This window comes from Bidens hawaiensis, unplaced genomic scaffold (assembly GCF_021521415.1).
Source record: "Bidens hawaiensis isolate Kalapana, Puna unplaced genomic scaffold, B.hawaiensis_p1.1 tig00008796_1, whole genome shotgun sequence".
Taxonomy (NCBI): domain Eukaryota; kingdom Viridiplantae; phylum Streptophyta; class Magnoliopsida; order Asterales; family Asteraceae; genus Bidens; species Bidens hawaiensis.
Window position 1 is genome coordinate 7,169 of NW_027491634.1, and position 14,396 is coordinate 21,564.

The window sequence follows — 14,396 nt, forward strand, 5'->3', positions numbered from 1 at the left end:
CTTGGATTGTTGTTACTTGTTGGTGTTCGAGATAGTTATATATGTTGGTTGATGTACACGTGGAGTACGATGAAGACGGTCGGTTGTGATTTAGGTGTACGTGTGTTGTGGTCTAGAGATTGAAATATGAAGTAGGTTCGGTTTTTTAGACTTTTAGTGCAGGTGGCATGCTTTTTGGATTTTGAATAAAGTGTAAAGTTGAAGCAAGTTTGGATATTTGTTTTAGGATAAACTAAAATGAGAAAATATAGATAAAATGGCAAAATACGTTCTTTATGTTGACCCGATTTTCATTAGACGTCCCTTAATGAAAGAAATAACAAAAGATATACATCATGTTTCAAATTCCTTTCATGTTACGTCCTTAGGCACTAACCCAATTAATTTTTTTTGTTAAATCTAGTCATGTGTAAGGCACATGACTATTTATGTAATTAGACTAAAGAGTTCCCTTTTTCCTCTTTTTCTTTCTCTTCTTCTCTTCTTCTCCCTCACCATCGAACTACCACCACAAACGACCAACGTCTGACACGTCTCTCTCTCTATTAACCTCTGCCAACACACCCCTACCCCCACCGCAACTTCGTTTCTTCACCAATCGTCGTCGCCACCACCACTACGACTGCCACCGCCCTGTTTCTTCACCAACCGTTTCTTCACTAGCAGTCACTGTCTCTCCTCCCATATTCATCGAACCTTAAACAACAAAAATCTAAAAAACAAAATCCTAATTTCTGATTTTCTCCAAATCAAGGTGAATCAATCTGGATCTGGGTTGGATATTTTCTTGTGGATTTTGACCGCAACAATGGGAATTGGGTGGTAGAGATTTGGGTGTGAAGTTTCCGGCTACCACTGTCACACCCCGACCAAAGGCGGCGGAACATGCCGAGGTGTAACGATTGTCCATAAGCACATGACACTAATTAAAGTGACAGTATTTAATAAACTCATTTCATTTCACAACATCGAAAATGTCACATAACAATTATCCATAAAATAACCATAAACAAGATATCACAAAATATGGCAAATTGATATTGTTCATTTTTACTAATATCCTAAGGTCTTTGATGTCGTTTTCTTCACAATCATAAATCAACCAAGATGCAAACCTGCAACATTTCATAAAATAAAGTTTGTCAACACAAAGGTCGGTGAGCAATTCATAAGTTTAATCATATTAGTATATAATAAAGATAGCCACAAAACTTGCATACGAAGCAATAAATAAAAGTGGTAATTTAGATAAATAGACATCGCTAAACACATTAGCGACACCTAGCTATAAGGGGATGCCAAATAGTCTAGGATTTTATAGTTATCGTTAATTGCATTACGTTAACGACACCTTGCTATAAGGGGATGCCAAATAGTCTAGGATTTTATAGTTCCACCAACCAAAAGCGATAGACACATAGGCATATAAGCATAGAACACCAAATCGAGCAATTATTTAGGTAAAGTATACAACTACGTTTGTGGTTTAAGATTCAAATATAAAGCATTTTGTTGAATAAGTATGAAATGTCACCCCCAAAATAAAAGATGGAAAATGGGGTATGAAGTACTCACCTTCAAGTGGTAAACTAGAAAGATGATAATGTGGAGATTTGTCGGAACGACGAGTTTAACGCACAATGCATAAAAAGAAAAGAAGTCTTGAATTTAGAAAGGTTGTCTTGAAGGTCTTTAAACAAAATAAATGTTGAGAAATGTAAATAATTAAAGTTCAAGGTTTAAAATGTGACTATTTAAGAATTTATAATAATAACCCTTTAAAAATGTAAGTTTGCTCGAAACCGGGTTAAAGTATCTAACCTTAATATTTACTCAACCTATGTTAAGTAATAAGGTGGGTAAAATGCAAGAATGCAAATCCCTTTTGAATAAAGATACTAAAACGGGTTTTTTTTATCGAGTGTTCGGGTTGTCGGTTCGGGTCTTGATAATTGGTCAAACCCAAAGTCAACTTTCCAAAATATTGAATGTTATGAGATAACTCAATAAAATTTAATAAGACTTAACCAAGTATGTAGTTCCATTGTTTTAGAACTAACAACGCACGTTAAGCGAGTGTTCGGTTTTGTCGGTCCAAACTTTGTTATGAGATCAAGTTGGATCCAACATTTCCAAGTACTTAAGAAAATATTTAAAAATCAATTTGTAACTATTTTTAAAGAAATATACAAGTCTTGATGGCTAAAAAAAAACACACTTGTGTGTCTTAAGCGAGCAAGAATCGTTTTGGTTCGGTTTCCATCTTACAACAAGTTCATAGATGGTTTCCACATGTCCAAACACTAAATAACTTGTATAATAATGTACAAATAAAAAAATACCAAAAGTTAACAATAAAGTCTTTAAACAAAAGTTCGGTTTTCGGTTCGGATCGTGTTTCGGGTTAAGACCGAGGTAAGATTCTACAAACCCATAACCATAGAATTTGTAAAAATGATTTTTATAAACTTAGATCTAACACTAAGTATGTTTAAACAAACAAAACTAGTAACAAAGTTCGGTTTACGGTTTAGAGCTATTTACGGTTAAACCGAATCATAGACTCTTAAAAACCCATTACCATGGAACTTGTAAACATGACCAACAAACTAAAATAAGCAAGATTAATATGTATGAACAAGTTATATAGATGTATATATATCAAGGACACGAAGTCCTCCATGAAGCCTTGCCTTATGGGGTCCGAAACCTCACCGACCGGAATCGGAGAAGTAACTACCAAAGGTAAACAAGGGGTGTATATTATATATATGTTGCACAACCATAAACAAGTATTAATAAGGCTACATAAACTAATTAAGATGAAAGACCAAAATCCTTCAAGAACACTTAAGTAGATAACCTTGAATCTTTGATGTTTGAGAGAGTTTTTTTTTTTGGAGTTGTAGCAAGGGAACATGAAGAGGAAAGGTGGTGTATATATAGGGTAATGTTGGTGGTCAAATATGGGTGTGAGACACAAGAGTTTTCATGCAAAATGGATCAAGACAAAAACACAAAACAACAAAAAAATAAATAAATAATAAATAAATAAATAAATAAAAATAAAAATAGGATGTTTTCAAGACCCAACAAGTGTGAAACAATATTGTAACATAAATCCATCATTTTGATTATAACATAAGCTTTGGTTTACAAATCGGGTCGGTTTACATAATAAACAAAACAAAAACGAATACAAACAAGACCCGAAATTGACGAATGTCACAACCACCTCCAACGGTCCCTCCGCCGGCTACCTTCGGCTGTCACATATGGCGAGTTCAGATATGGTATCGGTGCCTGTCTTTTCATGTGTGTGATGAAACCCTAAACCAAATTTCAAATACACTTTTATATGGGTTTGGCCGGATTTCGATTTGAAGAGAAATTGATAGTTTATAGGGTTTTAATCGGAAGTTGCAGGTGGAGTGGTAGGTAAAGAAGTCACCGGTAATTTTAATCGACTATCGCAGAGATCGTGGCTACCAGGGGACTGAACTTGGGGTTAGGGTTCCGGCATGGACAGAATTTGGGGTTGGGATTCCGATGGAAGGGAAGGGGTGATGGCGACAGCTGATAGAGAGGGTCTGGTGGTGGTGGGAGCACGATGGTGATGGTGGTTTTATGTGGCTGTGCGCTTCTCGAGGTCGCCGAGGGGTGTCAGCGACTGAACGACAAGACTTAGAGGATCGTAGGGGTGTCAGCGGCGATGGTAGTGGCGACCGGAGGTGGTAGTGGCTGCCGCTGGTAGTGACAACCGGTGGTCGTGGTGGTGGCACAATGACCACAACCGCTGTAGTTGCAGAGTGTGAGAGAGAGGGAGGAGAGATAAAGTACATGAGAGAGAAGTATATATATATATATATATATATATATATATATATATATATATATATTAGATATTTATTAATTTTTATTTTCTTTAATATTTTCATGATGGCCAAACTTTAAGTAATCTACACAAATACTCCTTTAAGGAGTAGAAAGACGAATTTACCCTCATGTGTCTTGCACATGACAATATTTAACAAAAAAAATTTAACTGGGTTAGTGACAAAGGATGTAACATGAAAGGAATTTAAAACATGATGTCTGCCTTTTGCTATTTCTTTCATTAAAGGACGTCTAATGAAAATCGGGTCAAACGTAAAGAAAGTGTTTTGCCATTTTGTCAAAAATATATATATTACAAAATAATATACATGTATGTATTTTGTATTTGTATAATGACATAATGAATGTACATTTAAATGGTCGCTTGTTGATGTAGATCGAATCGTGGAGGGTTAAGAGAGTCCATCGGTCATGTTGTCATAAAAATATGCTAATGTTAAATATGTAATTTGCTATAGTTGAGACTATTTTTGAGAGCGGTTCAACAACTAAAAAATTAAGATATAACGTGGCTCAACTTGATTTAGTATTTTTCAACCGGTTTAATATGAGCTTGACTTTTTACTCTCTTTGTATCAAGTTCAAGTAGTTCTCAATGAGCTACTTGAGTTATCTATTTAGATTTTATAGCATTCATAAGTGGTTAAAAGTTTTAATTTAACAATCCATGTTGACGTAGATTAAGAGTAGTTTTAGACGCTACGCGAGTTGGTAGTGCTTTAAACAAAGGATTTATAGGATATACAAATTATTTGACCCAACAAACGAGCTAATGCTTACTTGAGCTCGGCTTCCGGGTTTAGCGGCAAATCTAATGTGACAAGGTTGTACCTCCCTTATAGTCGGGACTGAGACACTAAACTCTTTCGATACGTGCCAGTACGTCCTGGTCTAGAGTTCTAAGGTTTCATACCTGGGGAACAAAAGTTATCAGGTGAACCGGTGAGCCGTCGGTGATCCAAATTTGCGTTAGAAAAAGATGACATGTCTTTCATGTGTCCGAGCCAGCTCGTTAAACTGGTGGGGCCTGATCTGATCGTCAGCAAAGTTAGAACGCAGCCTCTACGTCGCAATCATAAGCTTTCAATTCGTAAGCAATTGCATTCCAATTAACAATTTGTGGATGATTTCTAACAACGACTATTCCGACTCCAATTGACGTAGCTAGCCAGTTGCTTCCTATTTTATCATTTTCTAACCAACTCGTCAATTCAATCCATTTCCTACGACTTTAATTATTCAGCATTGATATTTCCTCCTCCGTACAACTTCTTCAATCGCTAGATCGATCGTTAATCGGAACGCCAAATAATCGTATATGATCGATCGATGGTGAAGGAAACGGAGTATTACGATATCCTCGGGGTTAAACCTACCGCCACAGAATCTGAGATTAAGAAAGCTTATTACGTCAAGGTTATTATTATATACATATAACACACATCTTCAATTCATTGACGCCAAATTCATTTCAATCTGCTCATTTATTACCTGTTTTTATTTGCCCTAATTTAAAGCAAGGAAATTGAAGCTAGTGTGTAGTAATATCTATTATCTATATTGTTTAGGCAACCTTTCACTTTCATTTCAATCAATGATCTGCAGTTTCAAAAGGAATCATGCTAGAACAACTAATATGTAGTACATTTTGTTTATATAAGACAACATATCAAACCTCGGTTTTGGCGGTTTAAATGTCTTTGTGGTCGGCTGTGTAATCGAACCGATCATTTAATCCTTTTAAACTTATGCAGTTATGTATGCGTTATATTCACTAACTATCTTTACCATTTTAAAGTCTTTGATTATGAAGAAAAAAAGTTATGTGCTAGATTTGATATAGCTACCTATGCATAGCCTGTTAGACCTATAATAAACATTACATTAATTCATCAAATCGGGCAGGCTAACATGTCTGTATTGGTATCTAAACATTTATACATGTACAAATAAATGATTTATGATGATTGTATGTCATCATCATCATCATCATCATCATCGTACTCAGTATATCCCACCCATAGCAAAGCTATGGTAGGGTCTGAGGAGGGTAAGATGTAGACAGCCTTACCTCTATCCCGTAGGAATAGAGAGGCTGCTTCCGGTGAGACCCCCGGCTCGATAGTAGTTTTGCATCAAGCCTTGGACATAAGGCACATAACACTCAACCATCGGCACACTGGTCGATTGGTGCATGTACCCTTGTCTTTTGGCTATCAACGCCACCACATGATGTCTGATTAACCTTCCGCCACTTTTTAACGTTATTTTCACGAGATTAGTAAAATTAGTGCAATTCTTGTTATCTTTAGCTTGCTATGTTTGGATGATTGCAGGCACGACAGGTCCATCCTGACAAAAATCCGAATGATCCTCTTGCAGCGCAGAATTTTCAGGCAACATTTCCATCTAACCCGTATTGAATTTATTGCTTATGTTTTTTCTTTAATATACTGTTTTAGTTAAAGATTTTATATTTTACAACAGGTTTTAGGTGAAGCTTACCAAGTATTGAGTAATCCTGATCAACGACAAGCTTATGATGCTCACGGGAAATCAGGAATCTCAACTTTAGTTTTGTGGTCTTTAATTATAGATTATGGTATATTGTGCTGTATACACGTGCACGTTCATATGTGTATTTTCTTCTTGATATTTATTTAGTTATTTTGTCTGTTAATTATAGTGAAGCGATCATTGATCCTGCTGCAATCTTTGCAATGCTTTTCGGGAGTGAGTTATTTGAAGACTACATTGGGCAGCTGGCAATGGCATCCATGGCTTCTTTGGATCTTTTCACAGAAGGGGAGCAGGTTGATGCTAAAAAGTTGCAAGAAAAGATGAGGGTATGTATGCGTGTGTATAGAATCGGGATCATAATGTACAATTTGAATCGTATAGATGATAAAATTATTAACTTGGCAGTTTTATATTCCTTTTGAAGTGGTTGACAAAATTTTGAAGCATTGAAAAAGACAGATTCACAAATTTAATTGTGATACATAAGGCGGTAATGTAACTGCATAACCGTCTCTTTTTGTCTCTCCGACTACTATAATGCATACAAGCATTAAAGCCGTGTTTTAATTGTTGATCGCGCCCTTATAATATACATTATGCAGTAACGTATTTCTTGTTATCTGGCAGTACGCTAGAAGTAATATTTTATAAAATTTATAATGTGTCAACGAAAATTTGAATCAGTTAAGCGTGTGCATCACAGATTGTGCAAATGGAAAGAGAAGAAAAATTAATTGAATTACTTAAAAATCGTCTACATGAATACGTTCAAGGAAACAAAGATGATTTTATTCGCCATGCTGAAGCTGAAGTATCAAGGCTTTCAAATGCAGGTATTATTAGTTTAAGCAACATATCTTTCTATTATAAATCAATTTACTAAAGTATATCAATACCTTTTGTAGCTTATGGTGTGGACATGTTGAACACAATTGGTTATATATACACTCACCAAGCTGCCAAGGAGCTTGGTAAAAAGGCTATTTACCTTGGTTTACCATTTATTGCTGAGTGGTTTAGGAACAAAGGTCACTTTATTAAATCACAAGTTACAGCCGCCACAGGTACATCTGCCTTTTTAATATGGAAATTGCATATGTACCCTTGAAATTCCTACTATATGATGCTTACCCATTTTATTGATTACAATTTATAATATGACCATTGTAATGCAAGTTTAAGGGAAAGGCATAAATGTCACAAATTTGAGAATATGTATGTTTAATATTATGATGTTCCAGATGGGTAAATATGGTGTTTTACCAAGTTTTACAAGGGATATATGAAAGTATCCCTGTTTAGGCATGTAAATGTATAGATCATTCAGTGAACCGTTCTGTGGGATGCTCGATTATCTAATAATGAACCAACATGAAAAAAGGGTTTTGTTCATTTAGTTAGTCGAACGAGCATGAACACATGTCTTGCTGTTCATTTATGTTCGTGAACCAGTGCGTTTGCGCTCATTTATTTAAATATGTATATGTCCATTTATGTTCGTTAGCTTACGTTTTTTAAAGTTAATTTGTTTACGTTTGTTAATATACTCACTTAAAACTTTTAGACCCATAACCCATCACAATTTTGTCTAGTTTTAATAACTTTTCAAGCCTAGCACATTGTTCACATTCACTTTAATTGGTTTTAGCTCAGTTATGTTCGTTCATCAATCTTTAGTTATGTTTATTCCTTTTGTTTGTGAACCGTTTGTTTATAAACACGAACACACTCATATTCTTAATGAGTGAACAGGAACAAGAAAACCTTATTCGTATAATTGTTCATGGTCGGTCGTTTATTCCGTTGTTAAACAAGCGATCACGGTCATGCTCTGTTCGTGTTCATTTACAAGCCTATCCCTTTTAATATTTTGCTCTAATATATTTTTGTCATTGTTGTGTTACTTTCTATGTTTTTAGGCGCGATTGCTTTGATTCAGCTTCAAGAGGACATGAAACGACAGTTGAGTGCAGAAGGGAAGTACACAGAAGAGCAACTTGAAGAATATATGGAGTCACACAAGAAGTTAATGATTGATTCTCTTTGGAAGCTTAATGTGGCAGATATTGAAGCCACGGTTTCCCGTGTCTGTCAAATGGTGGTTTTCAATTTTCTTCATTTTTTTGTTTATATTATACAGTACTTTTATATATATATATTATATTTTTCTGTGTCAGGTTCTTCATGATCATAATGTGAAAAAAGAAGAGCTTCGTATGCGAGCCAAGGGATTGAAGACTCTTGGTCGGATCTTTCAGGTGTTATACTTATTAATATCATGTGTGTGGGTCAGTATGGGCTCAAGTCGAACCGAAAATTTGGTTCTTGGGTTTTTGAAAACCGTAAGGTTTAAAATTTTCATTTGGGCCGAAAAAGTTGCTGGCCGAAAATAATGAATTTGGGCATGAAATGTTGGACCTAAATTGTTTGTTAATTAATGATTAATTAAGGTTACATATATGGACCTGAAATTATTGAGCTACAAATTTTATCAAATTCTTATAAATTACTTAGCATTCAAAAATAAAATATATAACTCATAACTTCAATAACAAAAGTTGATTTTTCCCCCCATTTTACAGGTTTGGTTTGGTTGTAATAGTCAGTTCGGTTTCTACGAGTTTGGTTTTTCCGGTACACAGGCAAAACTAAAACCAAACCGTTGGGTTTGGCTATTTCGGTTTCATCCACACACCTAGGACTCTATGGCAAAACTGGTTAACTGGATGGGCCGGGTCAAACAATTTTTACCATTAATAAATAATGTACTAGATCCTTTAAAATTGATCCACTTGACCCGTTGAAGAGATATAATATCTAATCGAAATCGATCCATTTTCAAGTTGATCAGTCAAAACCGATACATGACTGATGTATAAACAATTATATTGGTTTCAGAAAGCAAAACCAGCCAATGGGCATGAAAATGAGCCCATGTTAAACTCTGGCATGCATGATCCAAATGGTATTGATTCAGATCATAAGCCAAAAGCTGCAGAATCTGGTCAAACTTCTCAAACCACCACCGCACCGCAGGTTTATTATTCATTTTTTTCACTATTAAAAACATATCTTTTTCCATTTTATATAATAAATTCTTTTGTAGAGTCCATATGTGGAAGCTCCCCAAGGTGCAGAAAATTACAATTACCCTATGCCAACTGTACCCCCTGGGGCCCAGAGATTAAAGTGAAGTTGCATGGTTGAATGGTATGTATATGTTTTATATGCATGTATCATTGTGGTAATGATATTGAATTTGTATTTATTTGAATGAATACTTAAGTTTTTATTTTGATTTATTATAAGCACATAATGCATTATTTTTCCCAAACTATTGTTGCAAACTGCAAAGTCATGTACAGTAACGTCCGATAAATGAATACTTCAGTTTTTTAATGTGATTTTATTATAAGCACACCATGTATTATTTTTCGCAAACTGTGTTGCAAACTCGCTAGATTATTCAATATCAAGGTTATAACGTTCTCGGTGCTTAGTTAAGTATTTTTACGTGTTAAATTATCTGAATTATAATACATTTTGAGTGATATTTAAACTCTTTTATTTGTTTGATCTACTGTGTGTCTAATATTTATATGCTTTGATTTAAGGTTTAAGTGTCAATTGTCTTATGTCGACGGGCTTTGGATTAACGGGTTGAATTGCAACCCAAACATGACTTATGACTTATCGTGTGTAAAACATTAATCTTAACCTGCATGCATTTTAAATTGCGTAATCAATATATGACTCGTTTAAATTATTTTACGTGGGTTGTAAAAAAATTGTTAAACAAGTTAGTGGTCGATATGTTTAATTTAATGGGTTAAACTAGGGGTGTTCTTTGGGTCCGTTTTTTGAGTTTCGGGTTATTGGGGTCGGGTTTCGGGTTGGGTTAATCGGGTTTCAAGTATCCTAGAAAACAAAACAAAAAACAAAAATTAAAAACTTTAATGCTAAAATTAAAACAACATATTCTTCTTTGCTTGTAACACAAATAACCAAATAATAAGCCAACATAACTTGATTAATTCATAAAATAAGTAACTAACTCGAACCATAATTGTCTTCAGTTGGATGTGATTTGGTTGTTCGGTTACGGTTGCTATTAGTAATAAACGAAAAACATAAATTAGCAATAAACAATCGATCCATAATAGTTGGAATGACAACAGTCGATTAGGATCAGATTCTGATAACTTTAGTGGCTAGGACTAAGCTTATTACCTAAAAATATATTAAATTTCAAAACTAAAAGTTTATTCGGGTTGACCTAAAACTTATAAATCAAACCCGAAAACCAAACCGAATTACTTCGGTTCGGGTTCGGGTTAGTCCTTTTCGGTTTTGGGTTTTTCGGGTTCGGGTATGGGTTTTGGGTTTCGGGTAAAAGTGAAAGCCCTGGGTTAAACACGTGAACTCGAACATGACCTGTTTATTAAACAAACTAGATATGACAACTCAAAATTTGATTATTTTTGTGTTGTGTCAGAAATTATCACTAGTGTATACGATGATATTTTAATCGTTTCTTTTTCTCAATTTTACGTATTTACAATAAGTTGTGTTTTCTTTTTAGCATATTTACTACAGGTGAGTCTTACATTAACTATATACAATTATTTTTGGTATTACCTAGTTATCTACTTAAAATTGATAGTGCACCCTACATATGTAATAAATATAATAAGTTGACATGAAAACAGTTACAATATGGTCCATAGTCCATATATGTGTCATGTCGGTAGGTAAGTATGGCCTTGGTTGGTTTCCTACACATGAAACCGCATCTTGGGCATCGAATGCGACTTTGCATCAACCATAAACTCTTATCTATTTAACTATTAACAAGGTATTTATTATGTGGACACATTAATCATATACCGGTCATTTAACATGTTTAATAAGCCTGTCATGTACAGGTTGAAATGTTTGATCAAATGGATCATGTTAGCTTGAAGTTTGTACCTTTAAAGTTGAACATGTCGGCATGTAATCCATTGAACCCGTTTTTACAACTCTCCAACCAGATTAAAACATTTACAATTTGATTACCATCTGTCCAGTGGCGGAGGCCAGAAAATTTTTTCTATGGGTTCGGGATTTTTTGGTGCTCGATTTTGTCCAGAGTCAAAGTTTTCAGGCCCCAATGGGTCGGGTTGGTCATTCAGTGAGATGGATACACTAGAATATCAGCCTGATAATAAACGTACATTGTCAGCATTCAATAAAATACAAAGTCATATTTAATAAAAAAGATAATACATATTATAATTGTTTCCTACGTATTTTCACATTTTAAAAACCATAACATCTTCAATCGTGACTTGAAAAAAGAACTCATATTCAATATAACAAATGCAAACATCATATATGGTTGTCACTAATCTGGTTACGCAAAATCAAAGAAAGATTCGACGTGAGGTCTGGATCCTGGTTACGCAAAATCAAAGAAAGACTCAGCGTGAGGTCTGGATCGATTGAAGGCTTGAAGCAATCCAAGAGTCGGTCGGTCGAATACTTTTTTTAAAATGACATTGGATTCGCTCACCAAAAAAGAATAGGTTCGCTCGTTGGTACAATACTATAGGTTATATATAAAACCAAAAAAATTAACGGCTTCGGCCGAACCTGGTGACCACAATGTGGCTTCGCCACTGCATCTGTCAACCCGTTTGAATAAATGAGCCAAAGAGTCGCGAGAGGAAATTCGCATTGCTTGGGAATAGGGATACGAGGATGTTGGCAGATCCCAAACCAGATGCTTTGAGTAGCAATCATTTGTACCCCTTTCAATAAACTAGCTGGGGAAGCTTAATAAAGTGATAAAGCGTCGACTTTAAACAAAAAGAGTGTCCAACTAATTACAACAAGCTTGCCTTCACTAAGCAAGTCGTAGTCCCATATTTTTTTCCTCCTTCGATTGAGTTGGATTGGCAAAATCAGCTTGCCTTTTTCACATGCGCGCATTATTTAATATCACTCTTTCTTTTCTGGAGGGTTAGAAATCCAATTTGAGCATCGCGTCGCTCACTTAGCTTGGGTTAACTTCATAGCCCCGCTTACCCATATGATGCGTGGGAAGAAAGGGATTGGTTGGCGACACGTTTGAATAAATGAGTCAAAGATTCATGTTCATATTACACAACTTCAAATGGGCACAGGTTATAACTAGTATTTTTCACACAAATAAAAATATTCGCCGTATTAATGTATCTGCTTGAACAACTACTCCCGCCAACCTGAAAACCGTCAACTCAACACAATCAACACCCCAAATTACAATTAAACTTTCTTTTTAAACGACTAAGAGCATTCTCAAATCTCAACATGTTCCCTAAAAATATGTGAGAAAAATTTGTAAATTATATTGTATGGTTATAAGTGGTTGTGAGTATAGGAGAAAGAAAATGTTATAAGGGAAAGTTAAATTTGGGGTTTCACTATTCACACTGTATAATATTTTAATATTTCTGAAATTGGTTGTGAGTGAAGGAGAGAGATATGATAATGATAAAAGTGTATGGAGAGTGAAACTATAATGATTTTTAGTTTAATTATATATATATATACACATATGTGTGTGTGGTAGGGAACAGAATGTTATATATTCATATATATCATATAATTAGGTATATTGGTTTTTAATGGTTCCAACTATTGCTTTTTGGCCACTGCTGATCCCAACTAATGAATTGGTTATTGATGGTCCCAACTTTTAAAGTATTTGTTCCTAATGGTCTGCGACTAACAAAATCCTAATACCGTTAGTTTCAGGTCGTTGGGAAAACGTTTTTGGCCAGAAAATTCAAACTTGTTGCCGGAAAACACCACCTGAACACCGCAACCACCGGCAATTGACTCACTGTTAACCAACTACCACCACTTGAGAACCATCAACCGATTCTGATGATGGTTCTAAGGTTTTCGGCGACCTCAATAATTGGGGCTTTTACTAGAAAAAGGTTCCTAAAGGTCCGATACGAAGTTACCAAGATGTTTGGAATGAAAATGTTGACTTTTCGGGAAAGAATTTGAGTTTTCCAGCGAAAACCGTTTTTCCGGCGACTTGAAACTAACGACGTTAGTTTTCTGTTAGTCGCGGACCGTTAGGAACAAATAATTTAAAAGTTGGGACTATTAATAGCCAATTCATTAGTTGGGATCAGCAATAACCAAAAGACAATAGTTGGGATTATTAAAAACCAATATACCTATAATTAAACTAAAAATACCACAATTTCTCTCTCCATACACTTTTATATTTTTATCATTACCATTTATTTCTCATTCACTCACAACCACTTTCAAAAATATCAAAATATTATACTGTGTAAACAGTAAAATCCTAAATTTAACTTTCCTATTTAACATTTTCTTCTTTCTCTACTCACAACCACCACCAACCACATCCTATTATTTATAAAACCCCCTCACATATTTTAAATCACGGGCTGCAAACACTACCCACACACTCTTTAAACAACTCCTAAATCTACATATCTATCCATATCATACTTAAAACTCTCAACAGCCATAATAAAAAGAGATTCATTTACTACACTCACTTTACAATACACCCATGACCCATACAAATAAAACACACCCAAATGTTAAAACATCCTCTTCACCTCCTAAAAAAAGCTACCTAGGTAAAGTAACAGTTGCCTTTATTTAGTAAAAGTCACAAGAAAATAATTATCAAATCAATCAAAACTTTAATAAATAAATTTCAAACTCTTAATCATTTTCCCAAAATAAAACAGATCTTGTCTCCATACATAATATTATTATTCTTCTACTCCTAGATCACCGTTCATATTATTATCATTTATTATTATTCTTCTTCTTAATGAAAGAATCTTGATTTCTTCTTGCTGTCAATCATCTTCTTCTTCGTCTTATTATTATTCAAATTCAACTTCTTGAATTCGCCGTCAAAAACCCAATTCAATTCAATTGGATTCCGATCAATT

General features: G+C 34.7%; 1 protein-coding gene across 1 annotated transcript; it reads left to right on the plus strand.

Annotated features, from left to right (window-relative positions):
- The first annotated feature begins 5,180 nt into the window (after positions 1–5,180).
- LOC143530000 (chaperone protein dnaJ 10-like) lies at positions 5,181–9,743 on the plus strand. Its single transcript, XM_077025651.1, has 10 exons — positions 5,181–5,313; positions 6,234–6,293; positions 6,385–6,476; positions 6,584–6,743; positions 7,121–7,250; positions 7,323–7,481; positions 8,337–8,515; positions 8,595–8,675; positions 9,316–9,453; positions 9,524–9,743. The coding sequence occupies exons 1-10, from the start codon at positions 5,227–5,229 to the stop codon at positions 9,608–9,610; spliced, it is 1,173 nt and encodes a 390-aa protein (XP_076881766.1). The 5' UTR covers positions 5,181–5,226; the 3' UTR covers positions 9,611–9,743.
- The last annotated feature ends 4,653 nt before the right edge of the window (positions 9,744–14,396 follow it).

Coding starts and splice junctions, on each gene's coding strand:
- LOC143530000 (XM_077025651.1), top strand. CDS start 5,227: ATGGTGAAGGAAACGGAGTATTACGATATCCTCGGGGTTAAACCTACC. Junction 8,516..8,594: donor TTTCCCGTGTCTGTCAAATG/GTGGTTTTCAAT, acceptor TTTCTGTGTCAG/GTTCTTCATGATCATAATGT. Junction 9,454..9,523: donor AAACCACCACCGCACCGCAG/GTTTATTATTCA, acceptor ATTCTTTTGTAG/AGTCCATATGTGGAAGCTCC.